Source organism: Tachypleus tridentatus, chromosome 5, assembly GCF_004210375.1.
Source record: "Tachypleus tridentatus isolate NWPU-2018 chromosome 5, ASM421037v1, whole genome shotgun sequence".
Classification (NCBI taxonomy): domain Eukaryota; kingdom Metazoa; phylum Arthropoda; class Merostomata; order Xiphosura; family Limulidae; genus Tachypleus; species Tachypleus tridentatus.
Genome location: NC_134829.1, coordinates 6,420,365 through 6,444,737, shown reverse-complemented (window position 1 = coordinate 6,444,737; position 24,373 = coordinate 6,420,365). Strand labels below are relative to the sequence as shown.

Here is a 24,373-nt window from a genome sequence, read left to right as displayed (position 1 = left end):
GATGTGATGTATACACATGAAACGACTTTTATATTTTTCCTGAGTTCCTGCTTGTTAATGTGGTTAAGTATGAAAATAAAAAACATGTTGTATAATAAAGTACAAATGAGAAGCGAACCGTGAAAGTACGTGAACGATAAAGGATACTTTTAACGTCTGCCTCACAAATATTTATATACACATTTGAGGAATAGCGATAAGAAAAATATTGTATGTCTTAAAGGTTGACTTCTGCAAGAGACAAACTAGTCAGATAAATAAGACATGACCTATTGTTCTTCTGTGAGGCTGAGCACAATTTTATTTGAAGCGCACATGAGTTTATGAAGAAATATATGTTTATGAAATACGTAGAACAAAATAAAAGTTTACTGTGTATAAGTAAAGGGTATTCAGAATATGAAAACATCTTGTTACAAAATATGAACGATGTTACTGTAGAATGGATAAAAATAATAACAATAGTGTTACTGTACAATGGATGAAAAATATTGACAATAGTGTTATTGTGCAACGGATAAAAATATTGACAATAGTGTTACTGTAGAATGGATAAAAATATTGACAATAGTGTTACTGTACAATGGATAAAAATATTGACAATAGTGTTACTGTAGAATGGATAAAAATATTGACAATAGTGTTACTGTACAATGGATAAAAATATTGACAATAGTGTTACTGTACAATGGATAAAAATATTGACAATAATGTTACTGTACAATGGATAAAAAATAATAACAATAGTGTTACTGCACAATGGATAAAAATATTGACAATAGTGTTACTGTACAATGGATAAAAAATAATAACAATAGTGTTACTGTACAATGGATAAAATATTGACAATAGTGTTACTGTACAATGGATAAAAGTATTGACAATAATGTTACTGTACAATGGATAAAAAATAATAACAATAGTGTTTCTGTACAATGGATAAAAATATTGACAATAATGTTACTGTACAATGGATAAAAATATTGACAATAGTGTCACTGTACAATGGATAAAAATATTGACAATAATGTTACTGTACAATGGATAAAAATATTGACAATAGTGTTACTGTACAATGGATAAAAAATAATAACAATAGTGTTACTGTACAATGGATAAAAATATTGACAATAGTGTTACTGTACAATGGATAAAAGTATTGACAATAATGTTACTGTACAATGGATAAAAAATAATAACAATAGTGTTTCTGTACAATGGATAAAAATATTGACAATAGTGTCACTGTACAATGGATAAAAAATAATAACAATAGTGTTACTGTACAATGGATAAAAATATTGACAATAATGTTACTGTACAATAGATAAAAAATAATAACAATAGTGTTACTGTACAATGGTTAAAAATATTGATAATAGTGTTACTGTAGAATGGATAAAAATAATAACAATAATGTTACTGTACAATGGTTTGTTTGTTTGTTTGGGAATTTCGCACAAAGCTACTCGAGGGCTATCTGTGCTAGCCGTCCCTAATTTAGCAGTGTAAGACTAGAGGGAAGGCAGCTAGTCATCACCACCCACCGCCAACTCTTGGGCTACTCTTTACCAACGAATAGTGGGATTGACCGTCACATTATACACCCCCACGGCTAGGAGGGCGAGCATGTTTAGCGCGACGCGGGCGCGAACCCGCGACCCTCGGATTACGAGTCGCACGCCTTACGCGCTAGGCCATGCCGGGCCCCTGTACAATGGATAAAAAATATTAACAATAGTGTTACTGTAGAAGGGATAAAAATATTGACAACAGTGTTACTGTAGAATGGATAAAAATATTGACAATAGTGTTACAGTAGAATGGATAAAAATATTGACAATAGTGTTACTGTAGAATGGATAAAAATATTGACAATAGTGTTACTGTGCAATGGATAAAAATATTGACAAGAGTGTTACTGTACAATGGATAAACATAATAACAATAGTGTTACTATACAATGGATAAAAATATTGACAATAGTGTTGCTGTACAATGGATGAACATAACAACTGAGACCGAGCATTGAGTTAGACACTAAACAGCTACAGTGATAAATGTGAAACATTATAGGCTGCGAAACTGAAACAACACTATGACTTTATGGGGTATTGTGTATGGAAAATTAAACGTTAAATGTTGAAGTCGATGTTATAATTTCATCTGTGGGTCTTTGGAATATTATAGGTTAAATCTGAGCTACGGTTTGAATTCTAGAACAGTGACAAAGGTAAAAACAGAACACAGAAAAGCTATTCTTACAAATGCATGAATAGCACAGTGACAAGGGTAAAACACAAGACACACGTAAAATACTTATACACTCGAATATATAAGTATTCTCCAAAGCTAAAATTAGACAAAGCTTGAAACATTATAAAGTTAATCTGACCTTCGATGTTTTTATTCGGTTGTTTTTAGAAATCGATCAAATCTTGTATTTTTATTTGGGAGAGGGGGGACACACATACCCACTCAATTGCTCTTAAAGTAATACCTAAATAAAGCTCGAAAACTAATTTTGTTCGAAAATCTAAGAAATTAACATCAATGAAAACGACATTGGGTCCACGACAGGGAATCGAGCACCTAATTTTAGCGTTGTAAATCTGTAGACTTACCGCTGTCTCACCGTGTTGCGACTCTAATGGAACATTTGAACGAGACATATTCTTCAATGTTAATATAAGCAGGTCTTTCAAAAATACAAATCCCTATCGGCCAGGTTGTTAAGGCGCTCGTCTCGCAATCCGAGGGTCGCGGGTTATAATCCCCGTTGCATTAAACATGCTCGTCCTTTCAGCTGTAGGGACGTTATATTGTAACGAGTAATCCCACTATTCGTTGGTAAAGGAGTAGACCAAAGGTTGGAGGTGGGTTGTAATGACTAGTTGCCTTTCCTCTTGTCTTACACTGCTAAATTAGAGATGGCTAGCGCAGATAGCCCTCGTGTGGCGAAATTCAAAAACAAACAAAGAAAAACCCTATAACCCGAGAAGTTAGTCCCTGACAGGGCCTAGTGGTTGTGGTTCTCTACTGTTACGGGTTTCTTTTCTCGTCATTAATTTACTCGCTCTTTAAGCTTTATAATGTAACAGTCAATCACATTAATTGTTCTTAAAGGAATAACTCCAAAGTTGGCCGTGGGTGGTGTTGGTTAGCTGTCTTCTTTCTGGTTTATCGTTGTTGATATAGAAACATCTAGAGCAGATAGCACTCCAGTATGTTTGCGCAACATTCCAAACAAACAAAATCAACCTAAACCTGATTTATTGTTTGGAATTTAGTATAAAGCTGCACAATGGGCTATTTGTGCTCTACCCACCTCGGATATCGAAGCCCGGTCACTAGCGGAGTGAATCCCCAGATATATCGCTGTACCACTGGGGAAGCTTCTCCTAATTTGATGTTATGGACCTACGTCTTTTCCATACATCCTGATAGTGCAGAAGTGTTTTATTTATTTTTTTGAGCTTACACGCGACCGGCGCGACATCGCTCGATAAGTGTTTGAACTATAGATATTCTACGAGTACTCCGATTGTATCAGAATCAGAAACGAAGACGCGGGCAACTTGAGAGAGTCAATCGGGAGGTAGTCTATTAGAGGCACGCGCGCTCTAATAGAATATAGACTACAGAATGTTAATATGTTTCATGCGTTGACCTGATTCGCAATAACTTTTATTTTACGACTGTTTGTTATGGGACATATTATCTATCTCAACGAGTTATCACGTGTTGACTTTTGTCAGTTAAAATCCGTTATCTTGCAGACTTCTTGTTAAAAATTAAAATGTTTTCTGTGGAAAAGAACACTAGAAGACTGGTGAAGGAAGACTGTGTAAACACGTGGGTTTTTGTGTGGATTGTTTCTCTGTCAGCTTGCCTCATCAATGCCAACAACATTCGTAAGTTATTATCCTTCGTAAACACTTCAAGAGTCCGCCATGGCTGGGTGGTTAGGGCGCTCGACTCACAATTTAAAGGTTACGGGTTCGAATCCCTTTCCCACTAAAGATGCTCTTAACCGCGTGTGCGATAAAATGGGATGCTCTATCCCGCTCTTCTTTGGTGAAGAGTAGCCCAAGAGATGGTAGTGCTTGTTGTTGACTTTGCTGTTGTCTCTAAAGTAAAGAGAGATCTCGCAGATAGTCCTGAAGTAGCTGCGCGAAACTGCACACAGAATACACATTTCACTTCATCTAACTAAAACCTACATTAGCAAATAGCAAACCAGAAACGATTATTACAACTTACTTCATTGATGATGGTGGTAACCTTGCCTGGAAATTACCAGTGAATATGGAAAGTTCACTCATATTAATAAAATTCTTGGACAAAGTATAAATGGAGGTGATGCTCTGGTTTATTTTCCTTATTCTAGGCTTAAGAATTCCACACCCATGGTTATTCTTTCTTCCCATAGTTTTTGGACTAAACTTTGCATACTAATGATTGCTGTTTCTTTTCCTAGTTCAGGGGTTAAACCATATTAAAAGTTTTACTGAAAGACCGAAGTACAATTTGATACGTCACAATTAAGGAGCTAAAAGAATTACTTGAGTGTTAAATATTTTGTGATTTCTATGTGTGTATTTTCGGTTTAATTGTCTTCATGTTTTATTCTTCAATTTCTCTTTTTAAACAAGTCATTATTGTAAGGTTCAAGTTACGTAATATCTACCTATGAATATCACTGCTTGTAAGATTCAAGTTACTTAATATCTACCTATGAATATCACTGCTTGTAAGGTTCAAGTTACTTAATATCTATCTATGAATATCACTGCTTGTAAGGTTCAAGTTACTTAATATCCACCTATGAATATCACTGCTTGTAAGGTTCAAATTACTTAATATCTACCTATGAATATCACTGCTTGTAAGGTTCAAGTTACTTAATATCTACCTATGAATATCACTGCTTGTAAGGTTCAAGTTACTTAATATCCACCTATGAATATCACTGCTTGTAAGGTTCAAATTACTTAATATCTACCTATGAATATCACTGCTAGTAAGGTTCAAGTTACGTAATATCCACCTATGAATATCACTGCTTGTAGGTTCAAGTTACGTAATATCCACCCATGAATATCACTGCTTGTAAGGTTCAAGTTACGTAATATCCACCTATGAATATCACTGCTTGTAAGGTTCAAGTTACTTAATATCTACCTATGAATATCACTGCTTGTAAGGTTCAAGTTACTTAATATCCACCTATGAATATCACTGCTTGTAAGGTTCAAATTACTTAATATCTACCTATGAATATCACTGCTAGTAAGGTTCAAGTTACGTAATATCCACCTATGAATATCACTGCTTGTAAGGTTCAAGTTACGTAATATCCACCTATGAATATCACTGCTTGTAAGGTTCAAGTTACGTAATATCCACCTATGAATATCACTGCTTGTAAGGTTCAAGTTACTTAATATCCACCTATGAATATCACTGCTTGTAAGGTTCAAGTTACTTAATATCCACCTATGAATATCACTGCTTGTAAGGTTCAAATTACTTAATATCTACCTATGAATATCACTGCTAGTAGGTTCAAGTTACGTAATATCCACCTATGAATATCACTGCTTGTAAGGTTCAAGTTACGTAATATCCACCTATGAATATCACTGCTTGTAAGGTTCAAGTTACGTAATATCCACCTATGAATATCACTGCTTGTAAGGTTCAAGTTACTTAATATCCACCTATGAATATCACTGCTTGTAAGGTTCAAGTTACTTAATATCCACCTATGAATATCACTGCTTGTAAGGTTCAAATTACTTAATATCTACCTATGAATATCACTGCTAGTAAGGTTCAAGTTACGTAATATCCACCTATGAATATCACTGCTTGTAAGGTTCAAGTTACGTAATATCCACCTATGAATATCACTGCTTGTAAGGTTCAAGTTACGTAATATCCACCTATGAATATCACTGCTAGTAAGGTTCAAGTTACGTAATATCCACCTATGAATATCACTGCTTGTAAGGTTCAAGTTACTTAATATCCACCTATGAATATCACTGCTTGTAAGGTTCAAATTACTTAATATCTACCTATGAGTATCACTGCTAGTAAGGTTCAAGTTACGTAATATCCACCTATGAATATCACTGCTTGTAAGATTCAAGTTACTTAATATCTACCTATGAATATCACTGCTTGTAAGGTTCAAGTTACTTAATATCTATCTATGAATATCACTGCTTGTAAGGTTCAAGTTACTTAATATCTACCTATGAATATCACTGCTTGTAAGGTTCAAGTTACTTAATATCCACCTATGAATATCACTGCTTGTAAGGTTCAAATTACTTAATATCTACCTATGAATATCACTGCTAGTAAGGTTCAAGTTACGTAATATCCACCTATGAATATCACTGCTTGTAAGGTTCAAGTTACGTAATATCCACCTATGAATATCACTGCTAGTAAGGTTCAAGTTACGTAATATCCACCTATGAATATCACTGTCAGTCTATGTGTTAATAATAAGTTAACGTATGACAGATGCAGTTTTAGTTTAACATGTTTAATTTCTCACTGTTTAAACTTTCAACTGATATTTTGAGGTACTATATATACCAATAACAATTGTTCTTTAGTTGATATTTTGGGGTACTATATATACCAATAACAATTGTTCTTTAGTTGATATTTTGGGGTACTATATATACCAATAACAATTGTTCTTTAGTTGATATTTTGGGGTACTATATATACCAATAACAATTGTTCTTTAGTTGATATTTTGGGGTACTATATATACCAATAACAATTGTTCTTTAGTTGATATTTTGGGGTACGATGTATACCAATAACAATTGTTTTTTAGTTGATATTTTGGGGTACGATGTATACCAATAACAATTGTTTTTTAGTTGATATTTTGGGGTACGATGTATACCAATAACAATTGTTTTTTAGTTGATATTTTGGGGTACGATGTGTACCAATAACAATTGTTCCTTAGTTGATATTTTGGGGTACGATGTATACCAATAACAATTGTTTTTTAGTTGATATTTTGGGGTACGATGCATACCAATAACAATTGTTTTTTAGTTGATATTTTGGGGTACGATGTATACCAATAACAATTGTTCTTTAGTTGATATTTTGGGGTACTATATATACCAATAACAATTGTTTTTTAGTTGATATTTTGGGGTACGATGTGTACCAATAACAATTGTTCCTTAGTTGATATTTTGGGGTACGATGTGTACCAATAACAATTGTTCTTTAGTTGATATTTTGATGTACGATGTATACCAATAACAATTGTTCTTTAGTTGATATTTTGGGGTACGATGTGTACCAATAACAATTGTTCTTTAGTTGATATTTTGGGGTACGATGTATACCAATAACAATTGTTCTTTAGTTGATATTTTGGGGTACGATGTATACCAATAACAATTGTTCTTTAGTTGATATTTTGGGGTACTATATATACCAATAACAATTGTTCTTTAGTTGATATTTTGGGGTACGATGTGTACCAATAACAATTGTTCCTTAGTTGATATTTTGGGGTACGATGTATACCAATAACAATTGTTTTTTAGTTGATATTTTGGGGTACGATGTATACCAATAACAATTGTTCTTTAGTTGATATTTTGGGGTACGATGTGTACCAATAACAATTGTTCCTTAGTTGATATTTTGGGGTACGATGTGTACCAATAACAATTGTTCCTTAGTTGATATTTTGGGGTACGATGTATACCAATAACAATTGTTCTTTAGTTGATATTTTGGGGTACTATATATACCAATAACAATTGTTTTTTAGTTGATATTTTGGGGTACGATGTGTACCAATAACAATTGTTCTTTAGTTGATATTTTGGGGTACTATATATACCAATAACAATTGTTCTTTAGTTGATATTTTGGGGTACGATGTATACCAATAACAATTGTTCTTTAGTTGATATTTTGGGGTACGATGTATACCAATAACAATTGTTCTTTAGTTGATATTTTGGGGTACGATGTATACCAATAACAATTGTTCTTTAGTTGATATTTTGATGTACGATGTATACCAATAACAATTGTTCTTTAGTTGATATTTTGGGGTACGATGTATACCAATAACAATTGTTCTTTAGTTGATATTTTGGGGTACGATGTATACCAATAACAATTGTTCTTTAGTTGATAATTTTGTTTTCGCTTGCGATTGTGTCTGTAAGTCGAAAATTAATCATCCGGATTAGACTGGGTTCCATTTACTCCGAAGTTTTTATAGTGGTCTTAATTCTTGGGTTAATTAAAATATAAACCGGCTCGTTTTTGGTTTTGTAGCTGTGAATATAAAGAGTGTCTGTTTCCCAAGAAACTTATTTTACTGTATTCTTCCTCATTAATAGATCTGTATCTAAATCTTTCGCATTCTACACATTCATAATATTCACCAGAAAATGTCTTCAAAATCAAACACTTTTTTACAAGAAAGATGTACAATTTTGCCCTCTAATCATGACGAAGTTGGAGTCTAGTCCCAACAAATGGTATATTTGTTTTTACTAATATTCAAAACAGAAACATATGATTACAAATATGGTTAGTAAAAACTATTAAACATCATCCACTCCCAACATTTGGACCACTGTTTTCAGACCGAATAGTAAGATTTAACAGTCACTCTTATAACGCACCCACTCTCCCAAAGCAGGATTGTGTTGTTTCTTTTTTGTTTTGTTTTTTCTTTTGGCAACTGAACACAAACCATGAACCTCCGGATTCACACTCCGTAACTGTTAGTATAACCAACAGCTTACATCCGCAAGAGAAACAAATGTTTAAGACGCTAATGAAGTGTAGGTTTAGGGTAAGAAAGAGAGTGCTACTACAAAAACTAACCCATAAAGCTGTAATCGTATCGTATAATAACAAGAAACAGAAAATACGTTTAAAGCAGATTGTAATTCTAACAACTGGCTTAACAAATCTCCGGTCACAGAAACACGTGCGGTGTTCATGTATCTACGACCATTAATAAAAACTAGCACGTGCTACATCCGCCTCATGGACACGAGACTTCATCATCACTGACTTCGTGCCAACACAGTTGGCGCACGTTCCACGAACAGCGGTTTAAATTTGGTTGAATTTCGGCCAAAGCCACACGAGTGCTAACTACGCAAACCGTCCATAATTCAGCAGCAGTAGGCTAACGGGTAAGACAGCTGCTCAATACAACCCACCTCCAACTCTTGGGCTGCTCTTGTACCAACGAATAGTTGGATTGACGGTTACATTATAATGACACTCTCAGTTGAAAGGGCGAACAGGTTCGGTTGACGAGAATTCTAATCCACGACCCTCTGGTTGCGAGTCGAGCGCCGTAACCACCAGGATGAGTCAGGTCGATAACAATTTGAAATGAATATGAATTATGTGCTGATTTGTAAAACAAATATGATTTTACACCTAAAATAATTTGTTTCCAGAAGTTACTATTGGTTTCAGAACTACCTTAAAATTATTTTAAATAAATGATCTACAATAAATTTCGAATCAGAAATTCAATAACCACTTTGTAAGATTTAGTAGCCACTAGACAGATTGTACCTTACCAGTGTGCTAGATTTTGTAGCCACTACACCGATTGTAATTCAGCAGTGTGCCAAATTTAACAGCCACTAATTATATTGTACTTCACCAATGTGCCAGATTTAGGAGCTATTAAATAGATTGTACTTTACCAATGTGCCAGATTTAGTAGCCACTAGACAGATTGTACTTCACCAATGTGCCAGTTTAGGAGCCACTAGATAAATTGTACTTCAGCAGTGTGTCAGATTTAGTAGCCACTAAATAGATTGTACTTCACCAATGTGCCAGATTTAGTAGCCACTAAATAGACTGTATTTCACCAATGTGCTAGGTTTAGGAGCCAATTGATAGGTTGTATTTCACCAATCTGTCAGATTTAGTAGCCAGTAAATAGATTGTACTACACCAATGTCTCAGATTTAGTAGCCAGTAAATATATTGTACTTCACCAATGTGTCAGATTTGGTAGCCACTAAATAGATTGTACTTCACCAATATGTCAGATTTAATGATCCTTCCATACATTGTACTTCACCAATGTCTCAGATTTAGTAGCCACTAAATACATTGTACTTCACCAATGTGTCACATTTAGTAGCCACTAAATACATTGTACTTCACCAATGTGTCAGATTTAGTAGCTACTAAATAGATTGTACTTCACCAATGTGTCAGATTTAGTAGCCACTAAATACATTCTACTTCGTCAATGTGTCAGATTTAGTAGCCACTAAATAGATTGTAGTTCATCAATGTGTCAGATTTAGTAGCCACTAAATACATTGTACTTCACCAATGTGTCAGATTTAGTAGTCACTAAATACATTGTACTTCACCAATGTGTCAGATTTAGTAGTCACTAAATACATTGTACTTCACCAATGTGCCAGATTTAGGAGCTATTAAATAGATTGTACTTTACCAATGTGCCAGATTTAGTAGCCACTAAACAGATTGTACTTCACCAATGTGTCAGATTTAGTAGCCACTAAATAGATTGTACTTCACCAATGTGTCATATTTAGTAGTCACTAAATACATTGTACTTCACCAATGTGTCAGATTTAGTAGCCACTAAATAGATTGTACTTCACCAATGTGTCAGATTTAGTAGCCATTAAATTGATTGTACTTCACCAATGTGTCAGATTTAGTAGCCACTAAATAGATTGTACTTCACCAATGTGTCAGATTTAGGAGCCACTAGATAAATTGTACTTCAGCAGGGTGTCAGATTTAGTAGCCACTAAACAGATTGTACTTCACCAATGTGTCAGATTTAGTAGCCACTAAATAGATTGTACTTTACCAATGTCTCAGATTTAGTAGCCACTAAAATACATTGTACTTCACCAATGTGTCACATTTAGTAGCCACTAAATACATTGTACTTCACCAATGTGTCACATTTAGTAGCCACTAAATACATTGTACTTCACCAATGTATCAGATTTAGTAGCCACTAAATACATTGTACTTCACCAATGTGTCAGATTTAGTGGCCACTAAATAGATTGTACTTCACCAATGTGTCAGATTTAGTAGCCACTAAATACATTGTACTTCACCAATGTGTCACATTTAGTAGCCACTAAATACATTGTACTTCACCAATGTGTCACATTTAGTAGCCACTAAATACATTGTACTTCACCAATGTGTCACATTTAGTAGCCACTAAATACATTGTACTTCACCAATGTGTCAGATTTAGTAGCTACTAAATAGATTGTACTTCACCAATGTGTCAGATTTAGTAGCCACTAAATACATTCTACTTCGTCAATGTGTCAGATTTAGTAGCCACTAAATAGATTGTAGTTCATCAATGTGTCAGATTTAGTAGCCACTAAATTCATTGTACTTCACCAATGTGTCAGATTTAGTAGCCACTAAATACATTGTACTTCACCAATGTGTCAGATTTAGTAGTCACTAAATACATTGTACTTCACCAATGTGTCAGATTTAGTAGTCACTAAATACATTGTACTTCACCAATGTGCCAGATTTAGGAGCTATTAAATAGATTGTACTTTACCAATGTGCCAGATTTAGTAGCCACTAAACAGATTGTACTTCACCAATGTGTCAGATTTAGTAGCCACTAAATAGATTGTACTTCACCAATGTGTCATATTTAGTAGTCACTAAATACATTGTACTTCACCAATGTGTCAGATTTAGTAGCCACTAAATAGATTGTACTTCACCAATGTGTCAGATTTAGTAGCCACTAAATACATTGTACTTCGCCAATGTGTCAGATTTAGTAGCCACTAAATAGATTGTACTTCACCAATGTGTCAGATTTAGTAGCCACTAGATAGATTGTACTTCACCAATGTGTCAGATTTAGTAGCCACTAAATAGATTGTACTTCACCAATGCGTCAGATTTAGTAGCCACTAAATAGATTGTACTTCACCAATGTGTCAGATTTAGTAGCCACTAAATAGATTGTACTTCACCAATGTGTCAGATTTAGTAGCCACTAAATAGATTGTACTTCACCAATGTGTCAGATTTAGTAGCCACTAAATAGATTGTACTTCACCAATGTGTCAGATTTAGTAGCCACTAAATACATTGTACTTCACCAATGTGTCAGATTTAGTAGCCACTAAATAGATTGTACTTCACCAATGTGTCAGATTTAGTAGCCACTAAATAGATTGTAGTTCATCAATGTGTCAGATTTAGTAGCCACTAAATACATTGTACTTCACCAATGTTTCAGATTTAGTAGCCACTAAATAGATTGTAGTTCATCAATGTGTCAGATTTAGTAGCCACTAAATAGATTGTACTTCACCAATGTGTCAGATTTAGTAGCCACTAAATACATTGTACTTCACCAATGTGTCAGATTTAGTAGCCACTAAATAGATTGTAGTTCACCAATGTGTCAGATTTAGTAGCCACTAAATAGATTGTAGTTCATCAATGTGTCAGATTTAGTAGCCACTAAATACATTGTACTTCACCAATGTGTCAGATTTAGTAGCCACTAAATACATTGTACTTCATCAATGTGTCAGATTTAGTAGCCACTAAATAGATTGTAGTTCATCAATGTGTCACATTTAGTAGCCACTAAATACATTGTACTTCACCAATGTGTCAGATTTAATAGCCACTAAATACATTGTACTTCACCAATGTGTCAGATTTAGTAGTCACTAAATACATTGTACTTCACCAATGTGCCAGATTTAGGAGCTATTAAATAGATTGTACTTTACCAATGTGCCAGATTTAGTAGCCACTAAACAGATTGTACTTCACCAATGTGTCAGATTTAGTAGCCACTAAATAGATTGTACTTCACCAATGTGTCATATTTAGTAGTCACTAAATACATTGTACTTCACCAATGTGTCAGATTTAGTAGCCACTAAATAGATTGTACTTCACCAATGTGTCAGATTTAGTAGCCACTAAATAGATTGTACTTCACCAATGTGTCAGATTTAGTAGCCACTAGATAAATTGTACTTCAGCAGTGTGTCAGATTTAGTAGCCACTAAACAGATTGTACTTCACCAATGTGTCAGATTTAGTAGCCACTAAATAGATTGTACTTTACCAATGTCTCAGATTTAGTAGCCACTAAATACATTGTACTTCACCAATGTGTCACATTTAGTAGCCACTAAATACATTGTACTTCACCAATGTGTCACATTTAGTAGCCAGTAAATACATTGTACTTCACCAATGTATCAGATTTAGTAGCCACTAAATACATTGTACTTCACCAATGTGTCAGATTTAGTAGCCACTAAATAGATTGTACTTCACCAATGTGTCAGATTTAGTAGCCACTAAATAGATTGTACTTCACCAATGTGTCAGATTTAGAGCCACTAGATAAATTGTACTTCAGCAGTGTGTCAGATTTAGTAGCCACTAAACAGATTGTACTTCACCAATGTGTCAGATTTAGTAGCCACTAAATAGATTGTACTTTACCAATGTCTCAGATTTAGTAGCCACTAAATACATTGTACTTCACCAATGTGTCACATTTAGTAGCCACTAAATACATTGTACTTCACCAATGTGTCACATTTAGTAGCCACTAAATACATTGTACTTCACCAATGTATCAGATTTAGTACCCACTAAATACATTGTACTTCACCAATGTGTCAGATTTAGTAGCCACTAAATAGATTGTACTTCACCAATGTGTCAGATTTAGTAGCCACTAAATACATTGTACTTCACCAATGTGTCACATTTAGTAGCCACTAAATACATTGTACTTCACCAATGTGTCAGATTTAGTAGCTACTAAATAGATTGTACTTCACCAATGTGTCAGATTTAGTAGCCACTAAATACATTCTACTTCGTCAATGTGTCAGATTTAGTAGCCACTAAATAGATTGTAGTTCATCAATGTGTCAGATTTAGTAGCCACTAAATACATTGTACTTCACCAATGTGTCAGATTTAATAGCCACTAAATACATTGTACTTCACCAATGTGTCAGATTTAGTAGTCACTAAATACATTGTACTTCACCAATGTGCCAGATTTAGGAGCTATTAAATAGATTGTACTTTACCAATGTGCCAGATTTAGTAGCCAATAAACAGATTGTACTTCACCAATGTGTCAGATTTAGTAGCCACTAAATAGATTGTACTTCACCAATGTGTCATATTTAGTAGTCACTAAATACATTGTACTTCACCAATGTGTCAGATTTAGTAGCCACTAAATAGATTGTACTTCACCAATGTGTCAGATTTAGGAGCCACTAGATAAATTGTACTTCAGCAGTGTGTCAGATTTAGTAGCCACTAAACAGATTGTAGTTCACCAATGTGTCAGATTTAGTAGCCACTAAATAGATTGTACTTCACCAATGTGCCAGATTTAGTAGCCACTAAATAGACTGTATTTCACCAATGTGCTAGGTTTAGGAGCCAATTGATAGGTTGTATTTCACCAATCTGTCAGATTTAGTAGCCAGTAAATAGATTGTACTACACCAATGTCTCAGATTTAGTAGCCAGTAAATATATTGTACTTCACCAATGTGTCAGATTTGGTAGCCACTAAATAGATTGTACTTCACCAATATGTCAGATTTAATGATCCTTCCATACATTGTACTTCACCAATGTCTCAGATTTAGTAGCCACTAAATACATTGTACTTCACCAATGTGTCACATTTAGTAGCCACTAAATACATTGTACTTCACCAATGTGTCAGATTTAGTAGCTACTAAATAGATTGTACTTCACCAATGTGTCAGATTTAGTAGCCACTAAATACATTCTACTTCGTCAATGTGTCAGATTTAGTAGCCACTAAATAGATTGTAGTTCATCAATGTGTCAGATTTAGTAGCCACTAAATACATTGTACTTCACCAATGTGTCAGATTTAGTAGTCACTAAATACATTGTACTTCACCAATGTGTCAGATTTAGTAGTCACTAAATACATTGTACTTCACCAATGTGCCAGATTTAGTAGCTATTAAATAGATTGTACTTTACCAATGTGCCAGATTTAGTAGCCACTAAACAGATTGTACTTCACCAATGTGTCAGATTTAGTAGCCACTAAATAGATTGTACTTCACCAATGTGTCATATTTAGTAGTCACTAAATACATTGTACTTCACCAATGTGTCAGATTTAGTAGCCACTAAATAGATTGTACTTCACCAATGTGTCAGATTTAGTAGCCATTAAATTGATTGTACTTCACCAATGTGTCAGATTTAGTAGCCACTAAATAGATTGTACTTCACCAATGTGTCAGATTTAGTAGCCACTAGATAAATTGTACTTCAGCAGGGTGTCAGATTTAGTAGCCACTAAACAGATTGTACTTCACCAATGTGTCAGATTTAGTAGCCACTAAATAGATTGTACTTTACCAATGTCTCAGATTTAGTAGCCACTAAATACATTGTACTTCACCAATGTGTCACATTTAGTAGCCACTAAATACATTGTACTTCACCAATGTGTCACATTTAGTAGCCACTAAATACATTGTACTTCACCAATGTATCAGATTTAGTAGCCACTAAATACATTGTACTTCACCAATGTGTCAGATTTAGTAGCCACTAAATAGATTGTACTTCACCAATGTGTCAGATTTAGTAGCCACTAAATACATTGTACTTCACCAATGTGTCACATTTAGTAGCCACTAAATACATTGTACTTCACCAATGTGTCACATTTAGTAGCCACTAAATACATTGTACTTCACCATGTGTCACATTTAGTAGCCACTAAATACATTGTACTTCACCAATGTGTCAGATTTAGTAGCTACTAAATAGATTGTACTTCACCAATGTGTCAGATTTAGTAGCCACTAAATACATTCTACTTCGTCAATGTGTCAGATTTAGTAGCCACTAAATAGATTGTAGTTCATCAATGTGTCAGATTTAGTAGCCACTAAATTCATTGTACTTCACCAATGTGTCAGATTTAATAGCCACTAAATACATTGTACTTCACCAATGTGTCAGATTTAGTAGTCACTAAATACATTGTACTTCACCAATGTGTCAGATTTAGTAGTCACTAAATACATTGTACTTCACCAATGTGCCAGATTTAGAGCTATTAAATAGATTGTACTTCACCAATGTGCCAGATTTAGTAGCCACTAAACAGATTGTACTTCACCAATGTGTCAGATTTAGTAGCCACTAAATAGATTGTACTTCACCAATGTGTCATATTTAGTAGTCACTAAATACATTGTACTTCACCAATGTGTCAGATTTAGTAGCCACTAAATAGATTGTACTTCACCAATGTGTCAGATTTAGTAGCCACTAAATACATTGTACTTCGCCAATGTGTCAGATTTAGTAGCCACTAAATAGATTGTACTTCACCAATGTGTCAGATTTAGTAGCCACTAGATAGATTGTACTTCACCAATGTGTCAGATTTAGTAGCCACTAAATAGATTGTACTTCACCAATGCGTCAGATTTAGTAGCCACTAAATAGATTGTACTTCACCAATGTGTCAGATTTAGTAGCCACTAAATAGATTGTACTTCACCAATGTGTCAGATTTAGTAGCCACTAAATAGATTGTACTTCACCAATGTGTCAGATTTAGTAGCCACTAAATAGATTGTACTTCACCAATGTGTCAGATTTAGTAGCCACTAAATACATTGTACTTCACCAATGTGTCAGATTTAGTAGCCACTAAATAGATTGTACTTCACCAATGTGTCAGATTTAGTAGCCACTAAATAGATTGTAGTTCATCATGTGTCAGATTTAGTAGCCACCAAATACATTGTACTTCACCAATGTTTCAGATTTAGTAGCCACTAAATAGATTGTAGTTCATCAATGTGTCAGATTTAGTAGCCACTAAATAGATTGTATTTCACCAATGTGTCAGATTTAGTAGCCACTAAATACATTGTACTTCACCAATGTGTCAGATTTAGTAGCCACTAAATAGATTGTAGTTCACCAATGTGTCAGATTTAGTAGCCACTAAATAGATTGTAGTTCATCAATGTGTCAGATTTAGTAGCCACTAAATACATTGTACTTCACCAATGTGTCAGATTTAGTAGCCACTAAATACATTGTACTTCATCAATGTGTCAGATTTAGTAGCCACTAAATAGATTGTAGTTCATCAATGTGTCACATTTAGTAGCCACTAAATACATTGTACTTCACCAATGTGTCAGATTTAATAGCCACTAAATACATTGTACTTCACCAATGTGTCAGATTTAGTAGTCACTAAATACATTGTACTTCACCAATGTGCCAGATTTAGTAGCCACTAAATAGATTGTACTTTACCAATGTGCCAGATTTAGTAGCCACTAAACAGATTGTACTTCACCAATGTGTCAGATTTAGTAGCCACTAAATAGATTGTACTTCACCAATGTGTCATATTTAGTAGTCACTAAATACATTGTACTTCACCAATGTGTCAGATTTAGTAGCCACTAAATAGATTGTACTTCACCAATGTGTCAGATTTAGTAGCCACTAAATAGATTGTACTTCACCAATGTGTCAGATTTAGGAGCCACTAGATAAATTGTACTTCAGCAGTGTGTCAGATTTAGTAGCCACTAAACAGATTGTACTTCACCAATGTGTCAGATTTAGTAGCCACTAAATAGATTGTACTTTACCAATGTCTCAGATTTAGTAGCCACTAAATACATTGTACTTCACCAATGTGTCACATTTAGTAGCCACTAAATACATTGTACTTCACCAATGTGTCACATTTAGTAGCCAGTAAATACATTGTACTTCACCAATGTATCAGATTTAGTAGCCACTAAATACATTGTACTTCACCAATGTGTCAGATTTAGTAGCCACTAAATAGATTGTACTTCACCAATGTGTCAGATTTAGTAGCCACTAAATAGATTGTACTTCACCAATGTGTCAGATTTAGGAGCCACTAGATAAATTGTACTTCAGCAGTGTGTCAGATTTAGTAGCCACTAAACAGATTGTACTTCACCAATGTGTCAGATTTAGTAGCCACTAAATAGATTGTACTTCACCAATGTCTCAGATTTAGTAGCCACTAAATACATTGTACTTCACCAATGTGTCACATTTAGTAGCCACTAAATACATTGTACTTCACCAATGTGTCACATTTAGTAGCCACTAAATACATTGTACTTCACCAATGTATCAGATTTAGTACCCACTAAATACATTGTACTTCACCAATGTGTCAGATTTAGTAGCCACTAAATAGATTGTACTTCACCAATGTGTCAGATTTAGTAGCCACTAAATACATTGTACTTCACCAATGTGTCACATTTAGTAGCCACTAAATACATTGTACTTCACCAATGTGTCAGATTTAGTAGCTACTAAATAGATTGTACTTCACCAATGTGTCAGATTTAGTAGCCACTAAATACATTCTACTTCGTCAATGTGTCAGATTTAGTAGCCACTAAATAGATTGTAGTTCATCAATGTGTCAGATTTAGTAGCCACTAAATACATTGTACTTCACCAATGTGTCAGATTTAATAGCCACTAAATACATTGTACTTCACCAATGTGTCAGATTTAGTAGTCACTAAATACATTGTACTTCACCAATGTGCCAGATTTAGAGCTATTAAATAGATTGTACTTTTACCAATGTGCCAGATTTAGTAGCCAATAAACAGATTGTACTTCACCAATGTGTCAGATTTAGTAGCCACTAAATAGATTGTACTTCACCAATGTGTCATATTTAGTAGTCACTAAATACATTGTACTTCACCAATGTGTCAGATTTAGTAGCCACTAAATAGATTGTACTTCACCAATGTGTCAGATTTAGGAGCCACTAGATAAATTGTACTTCAGCAGTGTGTCAGATTTAGTAGCCACTAAACAGATTGTAGTTCACCAATGTGTCAGATTTAGTAGCCACTAAATAGATTGTAGTTCATCAATGTGTCAGATTTAGTAGCCACTAAATACATTGTACTTCACCAATGTGTCAGATTTAGTAGCCACTAAATAGATTGTACTTCACCAATGTGTCAGATTTAGTAGCCACTAAATACATTGTACTTCATCAATGTGTCAGATTTAGTAGCCACTAAATACATTGTACTTCACCAATGTGTCAGATTTAGTAGCCACTAAATAGATTGTACTTCACCAATGTGTCAGATTTAGTAGCCACCAAATACATTGTACTTCATCAATGTGTCAGATTTAGTAGCCACTAAATAGATTGTAGTTCATCAATGTGTCACATTTAGTAGCCACTAAATACATTGTACTTCACCAATGTGTCAGATTTAATAGCCACTAAATAGATTGTACTTCACCAATGTGTCAGATTTAGTAGCCACTAAATACATTGTACTTCATCAATGTGTCAGATTTAGTAGCCACTAAATAGATTGTAGTTCATCAATGTGTCAGATTTAGTAGCCACCAAATACATTGTATTTCATCAATGTGTCAGATTTAGAAGCCACTAAATAGATTGTAGTTCATCAATGTATCAGATTTAGTAGCCACTAAATAGATTGTAGTTCATCAATGTGTCAGATTTAGTAGCCACTAAATAGATTGTAGTTCACCAATGTGTCAGATTTAGTAGCCACTAAATAGATTGTAGTTCATCAATGTGTCAGATTTAGTAGCCACTAAATAGATTGTACTTCACCAATGTGTCAGATTTAGTAGCCACTAAATAGATTGTACTTCACCAATGTGTCAGATTTAGTTGCCACTAAATAGATTGTACTTCACCAATGGTCAGATTTAGTAGCCACCAAATACATTGTACTTCACCAATGTGTCAGATTTAGTAGCCACTAAATAGATTGTACTTCACCAATGTGTCAGATTTAGTAGCCACTAAATATATTGTACTTCACCAATGTGTCAGATTTAGTAGCCACTAAATACATTGTACTTCACCAATGTGTCACATTTAGTAGCCACTAAATACATTGTACTTCACCAATGTGTCAGATTTAGTAGCCACTAAATACATTGTACTTCGCCAATGTGTCAGATTTAGTAGCCACTAAATAGATTGTACTTCACCAATGTGTCAGATTTAGTAGCCACTAGATAGATTGTACTTCACCAATGTGTCAGATTTAGTAGCCACTAAATAGATTGTACTTCACCAATGCGTCAGATTTAGTAGCCACCAAATAGATTGTACTTCACCAATGTGTCAGATTTAGTAGCCACTAAATAGATTGTACTTCACCAATGTGTCAGATTTAGTAGCCACTAAATAGATTGTACTTCACCAATGTGTCAGATTTAGTAGCCACTAAATAGATTGTACTTCACCAATGTGTCAGATTTAGTAGCCACTAAATACATTGTACTTCACCAATGTGTCAGATTTAGTAGCCACCAAATAGATTGTACTTCACCAATGTGTCAGATTTAGTAGCCACTAAATAGATTGTAGTTCATCAATGTGTCAGATTTAGTAGCCACTAAATACATTGTACTTCACCAATGTTTCAGATTTAGTAGCCACTAAATAGATTGTAGTTCATCAATGTGTCAGATTTAGTAGCCACTAAATAGATTGTACTTCACCAATGTGTCAGATTTAGTAGCCACTAAATACATTGTACTTCACCAATGTGTCAGATTTAGTAGCCACCAAATAGATTGTAGTTCACCAATGTGTCAGATTTAGTAGCCACTAAATAGATTGTAGTTCATCAATGTGTCAGATTTAGTAGCCACTAAATACATTGTACTTCACCAATGTGTCAGATTTAGTAGCCACTAAATACATTGTACTTCATCAATGTGTCAGATTTAGTAGCCACTAAATAGATTGTAGTTCATCAATGTGTCACATTTAGTAGCCACTAAATACATTGTACTTCACCAATGTGTCAGATTTAATAGCCACCAAATACATTGTACTTCACCAATGTGTCAGATTTAGTAGTCACTAAATACATTGTACTTCACCAATGTGCCAGATTTAGGAGCTATTAAATAGATTGTACTTTACCAATGTGCCAGATTTAGTAGCCACTAAACAGATTGTACTTCACCAATGTGTCAGATTTAGTAGCCACTAAATAGATTGTACTTCACCAATGTGTCATATTTAGTAGTCACTAAATACATTGTACTTCACCAATGTGTCAGATTTAGTAGCCACTAAATAGATTGTACTTCACCAATGTGTCAGATTTAGTAGCCACTAAATAGATTGTACTTCACCAATGTGTCAGATTTAGGAGCCACTAGATAAATTGTACTTCAGCAGTGTGTCAGATTTAGTAGCCACTAAACAGATTGTACTTCACCAATGTGTCAGATTTAGTAGCCACTAAATAGATTGTACTTTTACCAATGTCTCAGATTTAGTAGCCACTAAATACATTGTACTTCACCAATGTGTCACATTTAGTAGCCACTAAATACATTGTACTTCACCAATGTGTCACATTTAGTAGCCACTAAATACATTGTACTTCACCAATGTATCAGATTTAGTAGCCACTAAATACATTGTACTTCACCAATGTGTCAGATTTAGTAGCCACTAAATAGATTGTACTTCACCAATGTGTCAGATTTAGTAGCCACTAAATAGATTGTACTTCACCAATGTGTCAGATTTAGGAGCCACTAGATAAATTGTACTTCAGCAGTGTGTCAGATTTAGTAGCCACTAAACAGATTGTACTTCACCAATGTGTCAGATTTAGTAGCCACTAAATAGATTGTACTTCACCAATGTCTCAGATTTAGTAGCCACTAAATGCATTGTACTTCACCAATGTGTCACATTTAGTAGCCACTAAATACATTGTACTTCACCAATGTGTCACATTTAGTAGCCACTAAATACATTGTACTTCACCAATGTATCAGATTTAGTAGCCACTAAATACATTGTACTCACCAATGTGTCAGATTTAGTAGCCACTAAATAGATTGTACTTCACCAATGTGTCAGATTTAGTAGCCACTAAATACATTGTACTTCACCAATGTGTCACATTTAGTAGCCACTAAATACATTGTACTTCACCAATGTGTCAGATTTAGTAGCTACTAAATAGATTGTACTTCACCACGTGTCAGATTTAGTAGCCACTAAATACATTCTACTTCGTCAATGTGTCAGATTTAGTAGCCACTAAATAGATTGTAGTTCATCAATGTGTCAGATTTAGTAGCCACTAAATACATTGTACTTCACCAATGTGTCAGATTTAATAGCCACCAAATACATTGTATTTCACCAATGTGTCAGATTTAGTAGTCACTAAATACATTGTACTTTCACCAATGTGCCAGATTTAGAGCTATTAAATAGATTGTACTTCTTACCAATGTGCCAGATTTAGTAGCCAATAAACAGATTGTACTTCACCAATGTGTCAGATTTAGTAGCCACTAAATAGATTGTACTTCACCAATGTGTCATATTTAGTAGTCACTAAATACATTGTACTTCACCAATGTGTCAGATTTAGTAGCCACTAAATAGATTGTACTTCACCAATGTGTCAGATTTAGTAGCCACTAAATTGATTGTACTTCACCAATGTGTCAGATTTAGTAGCCACTAAATAGATTGTACTTCACCAATGTGTCAGATTTAGGAGCCACTAGATAAATTGCACTTCAGCAGTGTGTCAGATTTAGTAGCCACTAAACAGATTGTACTTCACCAATGTGTCAGATTTAGTAGCCACCAAATAGATTGTACTTTACCAATGTCTCAGATTTAGTAGCCACTAAATACATTGTACTTCACCAATGTGTCACATTTAGTAGCCACTAAATACATTGTACTTCACCAATGTATCAGATTTAGTAGCCACTAAATACATTGTACTTCACCAATGTGTCAGATTTAGTAGCCACTAAATAGATTGTAGTTCACCAATGTGTCAGATTTAGTAGCCACTAAATAGATTGTAGTTCATCAATGTGTCAGATTTAGTAGCCACTAAATACATTGTACTTCACCAATGTGTCAGATTTAGTAGCCACTAAATACATTGTACTTCATCAATGTGTCAGATTTAGTAGCCACTAAATAGATTGTAGTTCATCAATGTGTCAGATTTAGTAGCCACTAAATACATTGTACTTCACCAATGTGTCAGATTTAATAGCCACTAAATACATTGTACTTCACCAATGTGTCAGATTTAGTAGTCACTAAATACATTGTACTTCACCAATGTGCCAGATTTAGGAGCCATTAAATAGATTGTACTTACCAATGTGCCAGATTTAGTAGCCACTAAACAGATTGTACTTCACCAATGTGTCAGATTTAGTAGCCACTAAATAGATTGTACTTCACCAATGTGTCATATTTAGTAGTCACCAAATACATTGTACTTCACCAATGTGTCAGATTTAGTAGCCACTAAATAGATTGTACTTCACCAATGTGTCAGATTTAGTAGCCACTAAATAGATTGTACTTCACCAATGTGTCAGATTTAGTAGCCACTAGATAAATTGTACTTCACCAGTGTGTCAGATTTAGTAGCCACTAAACAGATTGTACTTCACCAATGTGTCAGATTTAGTAGCCACTAAATAGATTGTACTTTACCAATGTCTCAGATTTAGTAGCCACTAAATACATTGTACTTCACCAATGTGTCACATTTAGTAGCCACTAAATACATTGTACTTCACCAATGTGTCACATTTAGTAGCCAGTAAATACATTGTACTTCACCAATGTGTCAGATTTAGTAGCCACTAAATACATTGTACTTCACCAATGTGTCAGATTTAGTAGCCACTAAATAGATTGTACTTCACCAATGTGTCAGATTTAGTAGCCACTAAATAGATTGTACTTCACCAATGTGTCAGATTTAGGAGCCACTAGATAAATTGTACTTCAGCAGTGTGTCAGATTTAGTAGCCACTAAACAGATTGTACTTCACCAATGTGTCAGATTTAGTAGCCACTAAATAGATTGTACTTTACCAATGTCTCAGATTTAGTAGCCACTAAATACATTGTACTTCACCAATGTGTCACATTTAGTAGCCACTAAATACATTGTACTTCACCAATGTGTCACATTTAGTAGCCACTAAATACATTGTACTTCACCAATGTATCAGATTTAGTAGCCACTAAATACATTGTACTTCACCAATGTGTCAGATTTAGTAGCCACCAAATAGATTGTACTTCACCAATGTGTCAGATTTAGTAGCCACTAAATACATTGTACTTCACCAATGT

The 24,373-nt window shown here is 34.4% G+C and overlaps 1 protein-coding gene across 1 annotated transcript in view; it reads left to right on the top strand.

The window, feature by feature from the left end:
- The first annotated feature begins 3,573 nt into the window (after positions 1-3,573).
- LOC143250419 (protein eva-1-like) overlaps positions 3,574-24,373 on the top strand; it is a 443,732-nt gene continuing 422,932 nt past the window's right edge. Inside the window, exon 1 of the mRNA XM_076500886.1 lies at positions 3,574-3,914. Within this exon, the coding sequence (XP_076357001.1) occupies positions 3,800-3,914 (115 nt within the window). The 5' untranslated portion in view covers positions 3,574-3,799. The remainder of the gene's footprint in view (positions 3,915-24,373) is intronic.